Genomic DNA, 14278 nt, shown 5'->3' on the forward strand with positions numbered 1-14278 from the left:
GTCTATGAGACTCTTATCTCCAGTTAATCATAGAAAAAGCTGGAAGTGAGGCTGTGGCTCAAGTGGTAGAGCTCTAGTCTTGAGCAAAAGGAACTCAAGGACAGCACGTAGGCCCTGATTCAAGCCTCAGGACTGGCAAAAAAAAAAAAAAAGTCGAACCGGCTTTTTTCTTTTTGCTTACGTGGTGCTGAGGAATCGAACCCAGGGCCTCAGGCAAGCACGCTACCACTGAGCCACCTTCCAGCCCTCTTTTTACATCTTTAGCCTACTTTTCAGATAAGATCTCATACTTTTTTTCTTCTTCTCTTCCTTTCTTTTCCTTTTTATTTCTTGAGGACTTGGGTTTTAAACTCAGGACCTTGCACTTGCCAGACAGGCACGCTACAACTCGAATCTCATACTTTTTGCATGGGGCTAGCCTCTCATGTCAATCCTCCTAACTCTGTCTCCCAAATAGTTGGGGTCACAGGTATTCACTGCCATACCCAGCCAATTTTTCTAAGGATTTGGAATTGTGAGTAATAACAATAACTTGGAAAATCCTGACTCTGTGCCTGCAAGACTCAGTCAGTCCTGGTCTCCTCCCTGAGTCAGTTCTTCTCAGTGGAGCTGTATGTGTATCTGTGACATTGAACAAGTATTGTAACTGCTGCTTATTGCAGTCACTGTGGAACTCTTGAAAGAAGGTGTTAAGAGTGTGTGTGTGTGTGTGTGTGTGTGGCAACCAGGCTTCATGACTGCTAGGCAAGTTCTCTGTCATGCAACTTCATCCCCAATGGGGAGTGAATTATTAACTTCACTTGATTTTTCTTAGGTTGAAATAGCCATGTGTAGCCACTGGCTATACTACTGGACAGTACATCTTAGATGTCCCGTATTCCCTGGGCAGTGTGTTGGTCAGTGGAGGAACTCGGCTTCCTCAGAGCGTCTCTGACAGCTTGACATGCACATGGGGAAGGAAGGTGTAATCAGAACTGCTGCCCACCTAACCCTTCCTGCTCCCCAACATGAGGCACCTTTCCCACCAACGTTCTGGACCCCTCCTTTCAGAACAGTGCGGGGTGAGGCAGTGGCTGCCTAATGCAAGCGCTTCTAATGCAAGCTCACAGGCACAAGCTGAGCAGGGTCATGTCTCAGCTCAGGAGCCTGATGAAGTCCCCTGCAGGGTCTTTCTGCTAGCCTGGGGAGGGGCCAGGCAGGCTGATTCTGGACTCTAGTCGTAGCTGCCACACCTATAGTTTTGGGGGTGCCTCGGGTACCATAAGAGACTGGAAACTGTTCCCCACAATTTGGAACTGCCTCATAGCACATGGGAGCACTCTAAAGGACTTTGGAGAGAATCAACCAGCTTAATTGACATCAGTCAGCACCCGTATTAACCTCTGACTATAGCACATATGAAGAAGGGGTGCGCTGGCATGAGGGGGTCTAGTGAAGCCAGTGGGAGGACAAAGCCTTTGCTTTACTCTGAGGAAGAGCTAGGCTACTCCGTGTGCTCTGAGGAAGAGCTAGGCTACTCCGTGTAGAGGCGTGGGCAGTGAGGGCGGGGCACAACATAGGGATTTGGAGCAGTTCATCGGGATGTTGGTCCAGGGACAGGCCCAGGTGGGAGAGCATATGAGGCAGGAGAAAAATAGACCAACTGGCGCTGGTGGCTCACACCTGCAATCCTAGCGACTTAGGAAGCTGAGATCTGAGGATCAAGGTTCAAAGCCCTCCCTGGCAGGAAAGTCCATGAGACTCTTATCTCCAGTAAACCACTCAGAAAACTGGAAGTGGCACTCTGGCTCAAATGGTTGAGCTCTAGCCTTGAGCTGAAGAGCTGAGGGACAGCGCCCAGGCCCAGAGTTCAAGCCCCAGGACCAACAACAACAACAACAAATCCTAAGCCCCCAGGGCTGATGTAATGATTAAACTAGGGCCTTTTTACTTTCCCAACATATGCTGTGTGGGTCCTGTGTCTGGTTCACAGCACAGGTACCTGGTCCTCCTCTTGGTCTCTAGGTAGGCACAGAACCTACACACACACACACACACGCACGCACGCACACACACACACACACACACACACACGCACACGCACGCACATGCACACACGCGGGCGGGCGCAGCCACACACACTAGCACACACGCGGCTCTGGGGAAAGGCCCGCAGTTTGCGGACAGGTGTGACGCCTCCCCCACCCCTGGCAGGAGTACATGCACATGATGGGGCTCAGCAGCTGGCTGCACTGGACCGCATGGTTCCTCATGTTCTTCTTCTTCCTCCTCATCGCAGTCTCCTTCATGACCCTTCTCCTGTGCGTCAAGGTGAGTGTGACTTCTGTGGGGCTCTGAGGGGAGGAGGGCACAGAGCCCACTGTACCCAGCAGAGCATGTCTCACCTCAGACTCCTGACCTCAGGCCAGGTTCCCCAGGAGACTACAGGGCTTTCTGCTGGCTGAGACAAGGGCCAGCTCCCAACTTGAGTAGTGCCCATGTGACCTAGACACTTAGGCTACCCCTGGTCCAGCCCTGGCTTCTCTGGCTTAACCCCCCTGTCTGGCTCGGGGCTGTCCATCCTGCAGGTGAAAAAGGACATAGCAGTGCTCTCAAGCAGTGACCCTTCTCTGGTGCTGGTCTTCCTATTGTGCTTTGCCATCTCCTCCATCTCCTTCAGCTTCATGGTCAGCACCTTCTTCAGTAAAGGTAAGGCTCCTCTCAGGCTGAAGGACTGTGGGGTGATCATAACTTAGGAAAGTGGGACAGTTCATGTAAGATGAAGGGGTCAGGGGCTGGGAAGGTGGCTCAGTGGTAGAGTGCTTGCCTTGCATGCATGAGGCCCTGGGTTTGATTCCTCAGCACCACATAAGCAAAAAGAAAAAAGCCGGAAGTGGCGCGGTGGCTCAAGTGGTAGAGCGCTAGCCTTGAGCTGAAGAGCTGAGGGACAGCGCCCAGGCCCAGAGTTCAGGCCCCACAACCGGACCACCCAAAAAAAGAAAAAAAAAGATGAAGGGGTCAAAGGGCATCTGTGTAGATGCCCCAGAGGTTGAGTTGCCAAAAGAGAGGACCTGGGAGGCTGGGACTGCACATAGTAGGTTATAGCAGTGAGGGACAGGCTTAGAGGGGACCGGCACAGGCCTGTGACAAAGCGTCACAAATTCTCCCAGAAAGGAGCTGGAAGGAGAACAGAAGGCGCATGCTGAAGGCTAGGGAGGAGTCAGGATGGCTAGAGCATGGGGGCTGCAGCGGGCAAGTGTGGCTGCTGTGTGGAACGCCAAGAGTAGCCAAAGGAAAAGCTCAGATACACTCACCGGCCATTCCTGTTACTTTTGGGATTGTTTCTGGATTCTGTGTGTTCTACTTACTGTCATTTCCCTGGACTGATGTTTTCTCATATTCTATCTTATGTCAGACTGACAGTTCCTTGGGTTCTTTTACCTCTGATGGTTTGGAAAATATCAACTGTGTCTCCCTTCTTCTTAGTGATTCATCTTAGTGTTGAGCGTAAATGATTACCTTTGAAGTCTTTCAAAAAGTTAAGTTAATCAACATATCTAGGATCAATGTGTACCCCACAGAGTGTTTATTAACTTCCTAGGCTTCTAAAAGAAAGACAGACATAGAGACAAGGCAGGGAAGGAGGGAGAAAGGGAGAGAGAAAAGGAAGGAGAAAGAACTTCCTTAATGAAACAGTAAAAATACTACTTTTATTAAATCTTCATCTCTGAATATACTTTTTTTAAAAAACCTGTTGTGCTGGGGTGTGAACCAAGTGCATCATACATCATAGGTCAGCATTCCACTACTGAGCCACACATTCAGCACCGGAGTACACTCCTTCCAATATTCAGCAGATGAAATGGGATACACACGTAAGGTACCTCGCTGTATACTGGATGCAGTTGTCTTCAGGAACAGCACATGAACAGCTGTGTGAATTATCAGCTAGACTAGCTGCTTTATTTATGAAGGACTGTTAGGCTATAGTTGTTTGCACTTATAGATTTGATAGGCATTCTCAAAAGAAAATCTGAGCCTGGTTTTTGTTTCTAATGTTAAATCACTGATAATATCTGATACCCCTAATAAATTAAAGCTTTCAAGCAAACAAAACAACAACTGAGGATTTTACTACCTCAAGTCTATCACCATGAATATGACAGCTTCCAACCTTTAAGAGTTTCTCATGAGACTGGTATAATATTAACTAATGTGATCTTTTTGATACTGTGTAATAAAATGTGTCAGTGGAAGATAAAATAAGCAATATTTTCCAAACAATGAATGCCTTATGTTACAAAATCAAGGAAGAGGATAAATCCATTCAAAGTACAAGATAAACCAAGTTTCTCAGAGGACAGAGTGAAATGTCCATCGGCTGGTTTGCCCGCACATACGGTATGGTATCGGGAATAGCTACCAGTGTCTGCATGGCCTAACACAGCACTCAGCTGTACAACTTGAAGCCATGTTTGCTTCTTCCTCTTCAGCCAGGCAACACGGTGCAGAGCGAGAATGCAAGGGCTATCTGTGAGGTTACACATTCCAGAGACTGCAAACACATGAAGCCAGGCTGTTCTTCTCACTGCATTGTGGAAATGCAGCTATTTTTCATAACAAAATGTGTGTAAGCTTGTCAGTGGTTATTACTGGATTTTTTTGGTTAAGTGGGGAGTTGTTTGAGCCACAACTCGGAACTGCACTCAGTATCCTTTGCTTGTAGACAAGTGCTTTACCTCCTGAGCCAGCCTCCCTGTTTTTGCTTAGGTTACTTTTCAGATGGGGTCTTGAGTTTTTACCTGGGGATGGTCTCTGAGCATGATTCTCCTGCCTCTGTGTCCTGCGCAGTTGGGACCGCAGACATGCATCACCACGCCTGTTTATTGGTTGAGACGGGATCTTGTTCAGTTTTTGTCCAAGCTAGCCTCCAGCAGCAATCCTGCCTCCACCTCCCCCGTAGCTGGGAGTCTAGGTGTGATCCGCCAGGTACCCGGCCCGTGCAGGGATCTTAATGCCAAGAGATCTGTGTACTGCCGTCATGAGCTGACAGCACACTGTTCTTTCTCCCCTGCCCCACCATGCGCCAAGCTGCGTGCTTGCCTCTGCTGGGTGGTGCCCACATGTCACTTTTCCATGAAGCCTTCTGGTTCCCATTCTAAGCCTTGCTGCTGCGCCCAGCTCTTGTCCCATGGGGCACCCTGTGTGCAGTACTTCCTACTTAAAGACGGACGACCCTAGGGGAATGCTGGCCTCCAGGCTCTGAGAAGGGTACAGGGTTGCTCTGTGGTACCATCTCTAGTTCCTGGACAGAGTAGGTGTTCAGTGAGTATTTAATGGGTGGATGAATGAAAAAATGAGAGCCGTCAGGCAAAGCGGATGAGGAGACTTGGGGTGAGATGTCAAGGAAAAGGCTGTAAGGGAGAGTCTGCAGTAGGGAGCCAGGAACCCCAGGCTGGGTGCTATCCCCAGGGAACATGTACAATGAGAAGTAAAGAGGCTCTGGGCTGTGAGCCCAGCGTCCCCCCAGCACTGGGCCCAGGTGGGGCCCACCCTCTTCCCTGACCACTGCCGTGAGGCACGTATCTGCTGGCAAATGTGCAGCACATCCCAGGCGTCCCCCTCCCCACAGCCAACATCGCGGCAGCCGTGGGAGGATTCCTCTACTTCTTCACCTATATCCCTTACTTCTTCGTGGCTCCACACTACAACTGGATGACGTTGAGCCAGAAGCTCCTGTCGTGTCTTCTGTCCAATGTTGCCATGGCGATGGGAGCCCAACTCATAGGAAAATTTGAAGCCAAAGGTAAGTGTTGTCCTTCAACTGAGGAGCGTCTTGTGAGAAGCGCCTCCAGCAGTGGCAGGTAAATAAATGGGGAGCCTCCAGTGTAGGCTTCATAGGCAGACATGCACTGGCATTGTATAAAGTTCCAACTTGGCCCTACGCAATATGGGGACAGGCCATGAGGTGACTGGAGCCCTGAGGGACGTGGGCCAAATACCACCAAAGGTGAAGATGCCTAGAGTCATTGCCGTAACACCTGCTTCTGTCTGAGGGCCTTAACTCACTGGCCTCTGAGCTCTTCCTGCTTCCTGAGACACCAACAATGATTGTACCAGAGACCGCAAAGTGACCAGGTGTTGACCTCTGTTGCCACCAACTCCTGATGAAGAACTGGCTCACACCTGTCATCCTAGCTACTCAGGAGGCTGAGATCTGAGGATCATGGTTTGAAGCCAGCCCAGGCAGGAAACTCCATGAAGCTCTTTATCTACCAAAAACTGGAAGAGTGTTGTGGCTCAAGTGGTAGAGGGCTCCCCTTGAGTTTAAGAAGCCCAGGGACAGCTCCCCAGGCCCTGAGTTCAAGACCTATGACTGACCCAAAAAAAAAGAAAGAAAAGAATTGAGTCAACTCCTCCTGCAGTGATTGGAGATGAGGGCCAGGAGGCCCAGGACACCAGTGATAGCCCAAGAAATTTTTTTCCTGACTTTTAAAAGGTCATGGGGGTCAAATAAACACTTGTTTACACTGATTGGCCTGTGATCTCCCATTTTGCAAGGTTTATCCCATTTTCAATGGAGCCAAATTAACCCCTTTTCTGCTGGGAAATCTCTAGGACAGACCACTCTCCTTGTGGGACGAGGCCCTGGTTCATGTCTGAATGGCTCTAGCCCCTCTCAGTACATCTTTGGAGGGAAAAATGGCTGTGGGTTGGGACCCAGCCCACCTCTCTCTCCCCTTGCAGGAGAGATGAGGTTTTGAGCAGCCATGTGTCCAGTTCCTGTGGTGTACACTCAGCAGCCACCGTCCTGGGGCTTTTGCATGTTGTTCTGGTTCTCCTGGAAGGAATGACATGGCATGCAGTCCCTCTTCTGAGGAGCTGGCCTGCATCTCAGCCCCTCCCTGCCCAACTGTTCCCTTTCTGAAACCAGATCTGCCCATTTCTCCCAGCTGTGTATCTTGCTCCATTTGTACTGCTATCCCATAATACAAAGACTAGGTCATCCATGAGGAACCAACACTTATTTTTCAGGGTTCTGCAAGCTGGGAAGTGCAAATCAAGACACCAGCAGATTGGTGTCTGGTAGGGCCCAGTGCATTCAGGGTGGTACCCTGAGCACTACCCCTCCCGTAGTAGACGTGCAGACGGTGCAGACACATTGCCTGCAGGCTCCCAGTGTTGCTGCCCCGGGCCTTGGTTTCCCACTGTGGACTCTGGGAGGCGTTCAAACCATGGCCCTGTAACTCCTTTGGGCACAGCTTCCACATGCATGGGTTCGCAGAAGAAGGTGGATGAGCAGCCACAGGCCACAGAATAGCCTTGCCTTTAATTACAACTTTTTTTCTTCAGTTGGCAGTTTTTCCAGACTGTAGCTTTTTAGTATTAATTTTCATATTTAGTATCCTGTTAATGGAATACAGCCTTGCAGGGTTAAAATACTCTTTTTTAGTTTAACAATAAATAGGTTTATTGACAATTTTATTAATACTCTAAAGAAAATCTCAAAATTTCTAAACATAAAATGTTTACATGGTATTCACATTGGAAAAAAAAAATCTCCCAACAAAACAAAGCCACAATTGGAGAGCAGGCCTTTCCATCCAGGGCCCCTCAGCCAGCAAGGGATGGGCAGACCCCCAGGCCCAGGCATGTCTGCTCTGCAGTGTGCTGCCAGCAAACCAAGTGCTGTTAAACAGGCTTCCCGTCTGTCTCAGGTGTCTCGTTTTTTGTTTTTGTTTTTGTTTTGTCAGTTGTGGGGCTTGAACTCTGGGCCTGGGCGCTATCCCTGCACTCTTCAGTTTAAGGCGAGCACTCTACCGATGGAGCCACAGCGCCACTTCTGGTTTTCTAGTGGTTTAGTGGAGATGAGAGTCTCACAGACTTTTCTGCCCAGGCTGGCTTTGAACCGTGATACTCAGATCTCCTGAGTAGCTAGGATTACAGGCATGAGCCACCGGTGCCCGGCAGGTGTCTCAGTTTTAAGAAGGGCTTGTTACATTCACATTAATTCACATTGGACGTGTGTGTGTGCATATGCATATTGGTAGCTGTGCACACATGTATATTGTCTTTATGTGCATCTCTAGACATATGTGTCTATATTTGTGTTCATTGGTAATGAAATGCAAGCCCATTGAAATAATTCTGGGACTTACTGATTTTGTAACTTGCCGTTATCATAACAACTTGAAGGAAGTTATCAGGTCGCTTATAAAGTTGGAAGGGGAACACTCACACTGCCTTCCCAATGACAGCACAGAGTGACTGCATGCGCGTGTACCACTTGGGCCTTCCCAGCCTGCCCAGCTTGGGCTATTTTCCTGGAATGTTCCTCAGGCACAGGCATCCAGTGGCGAGACCTCCTGAGTCCTGTCAACGTGGATGATGACTTCTGCTTCGGGCAAGTGCTGGGGATGCTACTGCTGGACTCGGTGCTCTACGGGCTGGTGACCTGGTATGTGGAGGCTGTCTTCCCTGGCCAGTTCGGTGTGCCGCAGCCCTGGTACTTCTTCCTCATGGTAAGCGCTCACCCAGGGACCCTAGCACACAGCACCTGCACAAACGTGCCACAGAACCGACCTGTTCTCTGCTCCAGGGTTCTGAGAGCCTTTGCATTAGTTCTGAGAAAGATGAAGACCCACTGCAGGATCTGAAATGAGAAGGGTACAGAGAGGAAGCTCCTAGCCCCTCTTCTACCAGACCAGCACGTGCAGACTCTGCTGCCACGTCCCCCGACCCCCTGCTGCCTCTTGCTCCTGGGAAATCTTACTGGGGTTTGGGCCTACAGTTCAGGATTTGTAAAAATGGTCATATTGCTAGAGTATGCAGCACTTCCTACTGCCTCTGCCTCTGTGGACCTGTCCTGCTCTGCCTATGTCTCTGCAGTCCTGTTCTCCACCTGTGCCCCTGCAGTCCTGTCCTCCACCTGCGTCTCTGCAGTCCTGTCCTCCACCTGCGTCTCTGCAGTCCTGTCCTCCACCTGTGCCCCTGCAGTCCTGTCCTCCACCTGCGTCTCTGCAGTCCTGTCCTCCACCTGCGTCTCTGCAGTCCTGTCCTCCACCTGTGCCCCTGCAGTCCTGTCCTCCATCTGTGTCTCTGCAGTCCTGTCCTCCACCTGCGTCTCTGCAGTCCTGTCCTCCACCTGTACCCCTGCAGTCCTGTCCTCCACCTGTGTCTCTGCAGTCCTGTCCTCCACCTGCGTCTCTGCAGTCCTGTCCTCCACCTGTGCCCCTGCAGTCCTGTCCTCCACCTGTGCCCCTGCAGTCCTGTCCTCCACCTGTGTCTCTGCAGTCCTGTCCTCCACCTGTGTCTCTGCAGTCCTGTCCTCCACCTGTGCCCCTGCAGTCCTATCCTCCACCTGTGCCCCTGCAGTCCTGTCCTCCACCTGTGCCCCTGCAGTCCTGTCCTCCACCTGTGTCTCTGCAGTCCTGTCCTCCACCTGTGTCTCTGCAGTCCTGTCCTCCACCTGTGTCTCTGCAGTCCTGTCCTCCACCTGTGTCTCTGCAGTCCTGTCCTCCACCTGTGCCCCTGCAGTCCTGTCCTCCACCTGTGCCCCTGTAGTCCTGTCCTCCACCTGCGTCTCTGCAGTCCTGTCCTCCACCTGTGCCCCTGCAGTCCTGTCCTCCACCTGCGTCTCTGCAGTCCTGTCCTCCACCTGTGTCTCTGCAGTCCTGTCCTCCACCTGTGCCCCTGTAGTCCTGTCCTCCACCTGCGTCTCTGCAGTCCTGTCCTCCACCTGTGCCCCTGCAGTCCTGTCCTCCACCTGTGCCCCTGTAGTCCTGTCCTCCACCTGTGCCCCTGCAGTCCTGTCCTCCACCTGTGTCTCTGCAGTCCTGTCCTCCACCTGTGTCTCTGCAGTCCTGTCCTCCACCTGTGTCTCTGCAGTCCTGTCCTCCACCTGCGTCTCTGCAGTCCTGTCCTCCACCTGTGCCCCTGCAGTCCTGTCCTCCACCTGCGTCTCTGCAGTCCTGTCCTCCACCTGTGCCCCTGCAGTCCTGTCCTCCACCTGTGTCTCTGCAGTCCTGTCCTCCACCTGTGTCTCTGCAGTCCTGTCCTCCACCTGCGTCTCTGCAGTCCTGTCCTCCACCTGTGCCCCTGCAGTCCTGTCCTCCACCTGTGCCCCTGCAGTCCTGTCCTCCACCTGTGTCTCTGCAGTCCTGTCCTCCACCTGTGCCCCTGCAGTCCTGTCCTCCACCTGTGTCTCTGCAGTCCTGTCCTCCACCTGTGTCTCTGCAGACCTGTCCTCCACCTGTGTCTCTGCAGACCTGTCCTCCACCTGTGTCTCTGCAGTCCTGTCCTCCACCTGCGTCTCTGCAGTCCTGTCCTCCACCTGTGTCTCTGCAGTCCTGTCCTCCACCTGCGTCTCTGCAGTCCTGTCCTCCACCTGCGTCTCTGTAGTCCTGTCCTCCACCTGCATCTCTGCAGTCCTGTCCTCCACCTGTGTCTCTGTAGTCCTGTCCTCCACCTGTGCCCCTGCAGTCCTGTCCTCCACCTGTGTCTCTGCAGTCCTGTCCTCCACCTGTGTCTCTGCAGACCTGTCCTCCACCTGTGTCTCTGCAGACCTGTCCTCCACCTGTGTCTCTGCAGTCCTGTCCTCCACCTGCGTCTCTGCAGTCCTGTCCTCCACCTGTGTCTCTGCAGTCCTGTCCTCCACCTGCGTCTCTGCAGTCCTGTCCTCCACCTGCGTCTCTGTAGTCCTGTCCTCCACCTGCATCTCTGCAGTCCTGTCCTCCACCTGTGTCTCTGTAGTCCTGTCCTCCACCTGTGCCCCTGCAGTCCTGTCCTCCACCTGTGTCTCTGCAGTCCTGTCCTCCACCTGCGTCTCTGCAGTCCTGTCCTCCACCTGTGTCTCTGCAGTCCTGTCCTCCACCTGTGTCTCTGCAGACCTGTCCTCCACCTGTGTCTCTGTAGTCCTGTCCTCCACCTGTGCCCCTGCAGTCCTGTCCTCCACCTGTGCCCCTGCAGTCCTGTCCTCCACCTGTGCCTCTGCAGACCTGTCCTGCTCTGCCTGTGTCTCTGCAGACTTGTCCTGTGCCTCCATAGACCTGTCTTGTGCCTGTGCTGCCAGGTGGCTGTCCACACAGGCCCCAATGTGACACTGCTACATTTGCTTAATAAAGCAATACATGGTTTTCACCAAACACAGTAAAATAATAATAATGAAGCCGGGTGCTGGTGGGTCACACCTGTTTTCCTAGGTACTTGGGAGGCTGAGATCTCAGGTTCACAGTAAGAAGCCAGCCTGAGCAGGAAAGTCTGTAAGACCTTTATCTCCACTTAAACAGCAAAATGCCACAAGTGAATGTGTGGTTCAAGTGGTAGAGTGCTTTGAGTGATAAAAGCCAAGGGACAGAGCTGAGTAGCATGGAAACACAGCTCCTTTACTCTGGACTGGAGTGTTTAGTAACCTCTCTTTGTATTAAGCTTTATGGTTGACGGACTCCCTCTCCTCTCTATAGCAAACATGTTGACATTCACAACAAGCTGTGAGTTTCTGTTGTACCCATTTGCCAGATAGGAAAGTAAGGCTTAGAGCTATCCCAGGGATGATCTGTAAGCAGAGGAGCTTTGTAAGCAGTGTCCTCTCTTCAGTCATGTGCCTTGAAAGGGTCAGAGGAAGCCATGTTGTAGTGTGTATTTAGTGTGTTGGTGCTGTCTACATTATTGATCGCAAAGTAAACTGACACAAGCATCTGTCTGTCCCCTATGCCAGCCCTCCTACTGGTGCGGGAGCCCAAGAACAGTGGTTGAAAAAGAGGAAGAGGACAGTGACCCTGAGAAAGCTCTCAGAACGGAGTACTTTGAAGCAGAGCCAGAAGACCTGGTAGCCGGGCTCAAGATCAAGCATCTGTCCAAGGTGCCACTTCCCTGTAGAGACAGGGCCGAGGTCTTTAGGGGAAGCTACTCCATGGCAGGTGCTGTCTCTGGGCCTTACTCCCTTCCTCTGATGAAGAAGGTCCAGGGCCCCTCATCTGCTCCTGACCTGTCCTCCAGGGCATAGACCACCATTCTGTGTCTGATCAAGTGCAGGTGATGGCTCCAGATTCAATGGCATCAGCCACAGTGCCTCCTGGGCTGGGCCGCTTGCCAGCTTTTCAGCATATGCTTGCTCCTCTCTACCAGATACCTTGGCCTCTTAATGATGCAGACATCCAGAGGGCCGTGGCCATGTTAGGAGCAGGGCAGGAGGGTCCACCATCTGCCCCAGACTTCAGTCCTCTGTATGCCGATTGGCACCTGGCTTGGTAACCTGAGGCACTGGGGCTGTACTGTAGAGGGAAAAGAAGGTCCCTTGTGGCTGTGGAAAGTTCACAGTGGCTCTCTGCCTGGCCTGCAGGTGTTCCGAGTGGGAAATAAGGACAAGGCAGTTGTCAGAGACCTGAACTTGAACCTGTACGAGGGCCAGATCACTGTCCTGCTGGGCCACAATGGTGCAGGGAAGACTACCACCCTTTCTGTTCTCACAGGTGAGCCTCTGGCCCGCAGGCCCTCCCCTAGCACTGCTCCACTAAACCCCAGGCCTCTAAGTCCCAGCTGTGAGGAGTGAGGTGTTCTTACACTCAGGCAGCCCAGGGCCCAGGGCCCAGAGGAACACATGCCGGCCCCCCTCTCAGCCCTGCTCATGAATGCCTGAGCGCAGTGGGATCAGCAAAGGCGAGCAAGGCTAATCCTTGAACACCGAGGAGTGGGCTCACCCGTTCTGCCCCACACTGGACTCCAAGGCTGTTCCTCACCTTCCCCCAGTGCTGAGTCACCCGTGGTAGCAGAGGCCCAGATCTGACATGCGGGTTTGTGAAAGCACCTCTGCATGCTTGTGCACACAAATGTGTGAGGGCATATTTCCTGTTCCTGCACACCCGTGTGCAGACAGATGTGTGAGGGCCCATTTCCTGTTCCTGCACACCCGTGTGCAGACAGATGTGTGAGGGCCCATTTCCTGTTCCTGCACACCCGTGTGCAGACAGATGTGTGAGGGCACATTTCCTGTTCCTGCACACCCGTGTGCAGACAGATGTGTGAGGGCCCATTTCCTGTTCCTGCACACCCGTGTGCAGACAGATGTGTGAGGGCACATTTCCTGTTCCTGCCTAGCTTGTATGGCCATCCCTCTTCTGTCCCTCTCCCTCCTCTGTCTCCCACTGCCTAGCTAGACAGAACCTACTGCGGTGGGGAGTGGGGGTTCCTGGCACTCTGGTGGGCAAGATGCTTGGTCAAGCAGAGGGAAGCAGTGACTAGGAGGAGGTCATGACACCTCATGCAGACAAGCTGGATTCTCACACTGAATTTGGGAGTCTTTTGCTCGGCCCCAGGTCTCTATCCTCCTACCAGTGGGCGTGTGTACATCAGTGGATATGAAATCTCCCAAGACATGGCTCTGATCCGGAAGAGCTTGGGCCTGTGCCCCCAGCATGATGTCCTGTTTGACAACCTGACAGTAGCAGAACATCTCTACTTCTATGCGCAGGTAGGCGGAGTGTGGGGGGACGGGGAGGGGGGGCGGTAAATCCACTGCTGATGCATTTGGGTTTCTGAGTTCACCAAAAGACACGATTGGCCTGAAGAGCCATGGCATGAAAGCTGGGATTTCAGTAAAGGAGGTGGTGTATAGAGCCAACATCACCGGGGGAAAATGTCTCAGAGTTCTAGGGAACTCCGGGCAGCTGGAATCCCATGAGCAGCAGCCTCATCTTCCTACCCCATCCTCCACCATTGCAGCTGAAAGGCCTGTCACCCCAAAAGTGTCCTGAAGAAGTGAAGCACATGCTATACGCCCTCAGTATGGAGGACAAGCGGAGCTTGAGGTGCAAGTACCTGAGTGGAGGAATGAAGCGCAAGCTCTCCATCGGCATTGCCCTCATAGCGGGTTCCAAGGTACGGGGCGGCTGCACCCCACCTCCTGATGAGGCCGGGCCAGGTTCCCCACACACAGTGAACACGTATCTGGGCACTAGAACTCAAGGTAGCTTAGCAGATCCCCAGCACAGCCAGCCCCGGTCTGGAAAGCGGCTCTGCCATTGTCACAACTTTGCCTCTGCCATCCAGTTGTTGATTCTGGACGAGCCCACCTCGGGCATGGACGCCATCTCCAGGAGGGCCATCTGGGACCTTCTTCAGCAGCAGAAGAGTGACCGCACCATCCTGCTGACCACGCACTTCATGGACGAGGCTGACCTGCTGGGGGACCGCATCGCCATCATGGCGGATGGGGAGCTGCAGTGCTGTGGGTCGTCTCTGTTCCTCAAGCAGAAATATGGTGAGTGGCGGGCAGCAGGCGGGCAGATGGACCTCCGTCTTG

At 52.6% G+C, this 14278-nt stretch overlaps 1 protein-coding gene across 4 annotated transcripts in view; it reads left to right on the forward strand.

Annotated features, from left to right (window-relative positions):
- The window catches only part of LOC138814621 (phospholipid-transporting ATPase ABCA3), a 46417-nt gene that overhangs the window by 17277 nt on the left and 14862 nt on the right, over positions 1-14278 (forward strand). For all 4 annotated transcript variants that reach the window (XM_070003691.1, XM_070003690.1, XM_070003692.1 and 1 more), the window contains 9 exons: positions 2194-2310; positions 2568-2688; positions 5612-5785; positions 8320-8501; positions 11696-11839; positions 12320-12449; positions 13293-13447; positions 13699-13854; positions 14026-14236. In XM_070003691.1, coding sequence (XP_069859792.1) covers positions 2194-2310; positions 2568-2688; positions 5612-5785; positions 8320-8501; positions 11696-11839; positions 12320-12449; positions 13293-13447; positions 13699-13854; positions 14026-14236 — 1390 coding nt within the window. The remainder of the gene's footprint in view (positions 1-2193; positions 2311-2567; positions 2689-5611; positions 5786-8319; positions 8502-11695; positions 11840-12319; positions 12450-13292; positions 13448-13698; positions 13855-14025; positions 14237-14278) is intronic.

Source organism: Dipodomys merriami, unplaced genomic scaffold, assembly GCF_024711535.1.
Source record: "Dipodomys merriami isolate MVZ:Mamm:240054 unplaced genomic scaffold, mDipMer1.0.p SCAF_60, whole genome shotgun sequence".
Lineage (NCBI taxonomy): Eukaryota > Metazoa > Chordata > Mammalia > Rodentia > Heteromyidae > Dipodomys > Dipodomys merriami.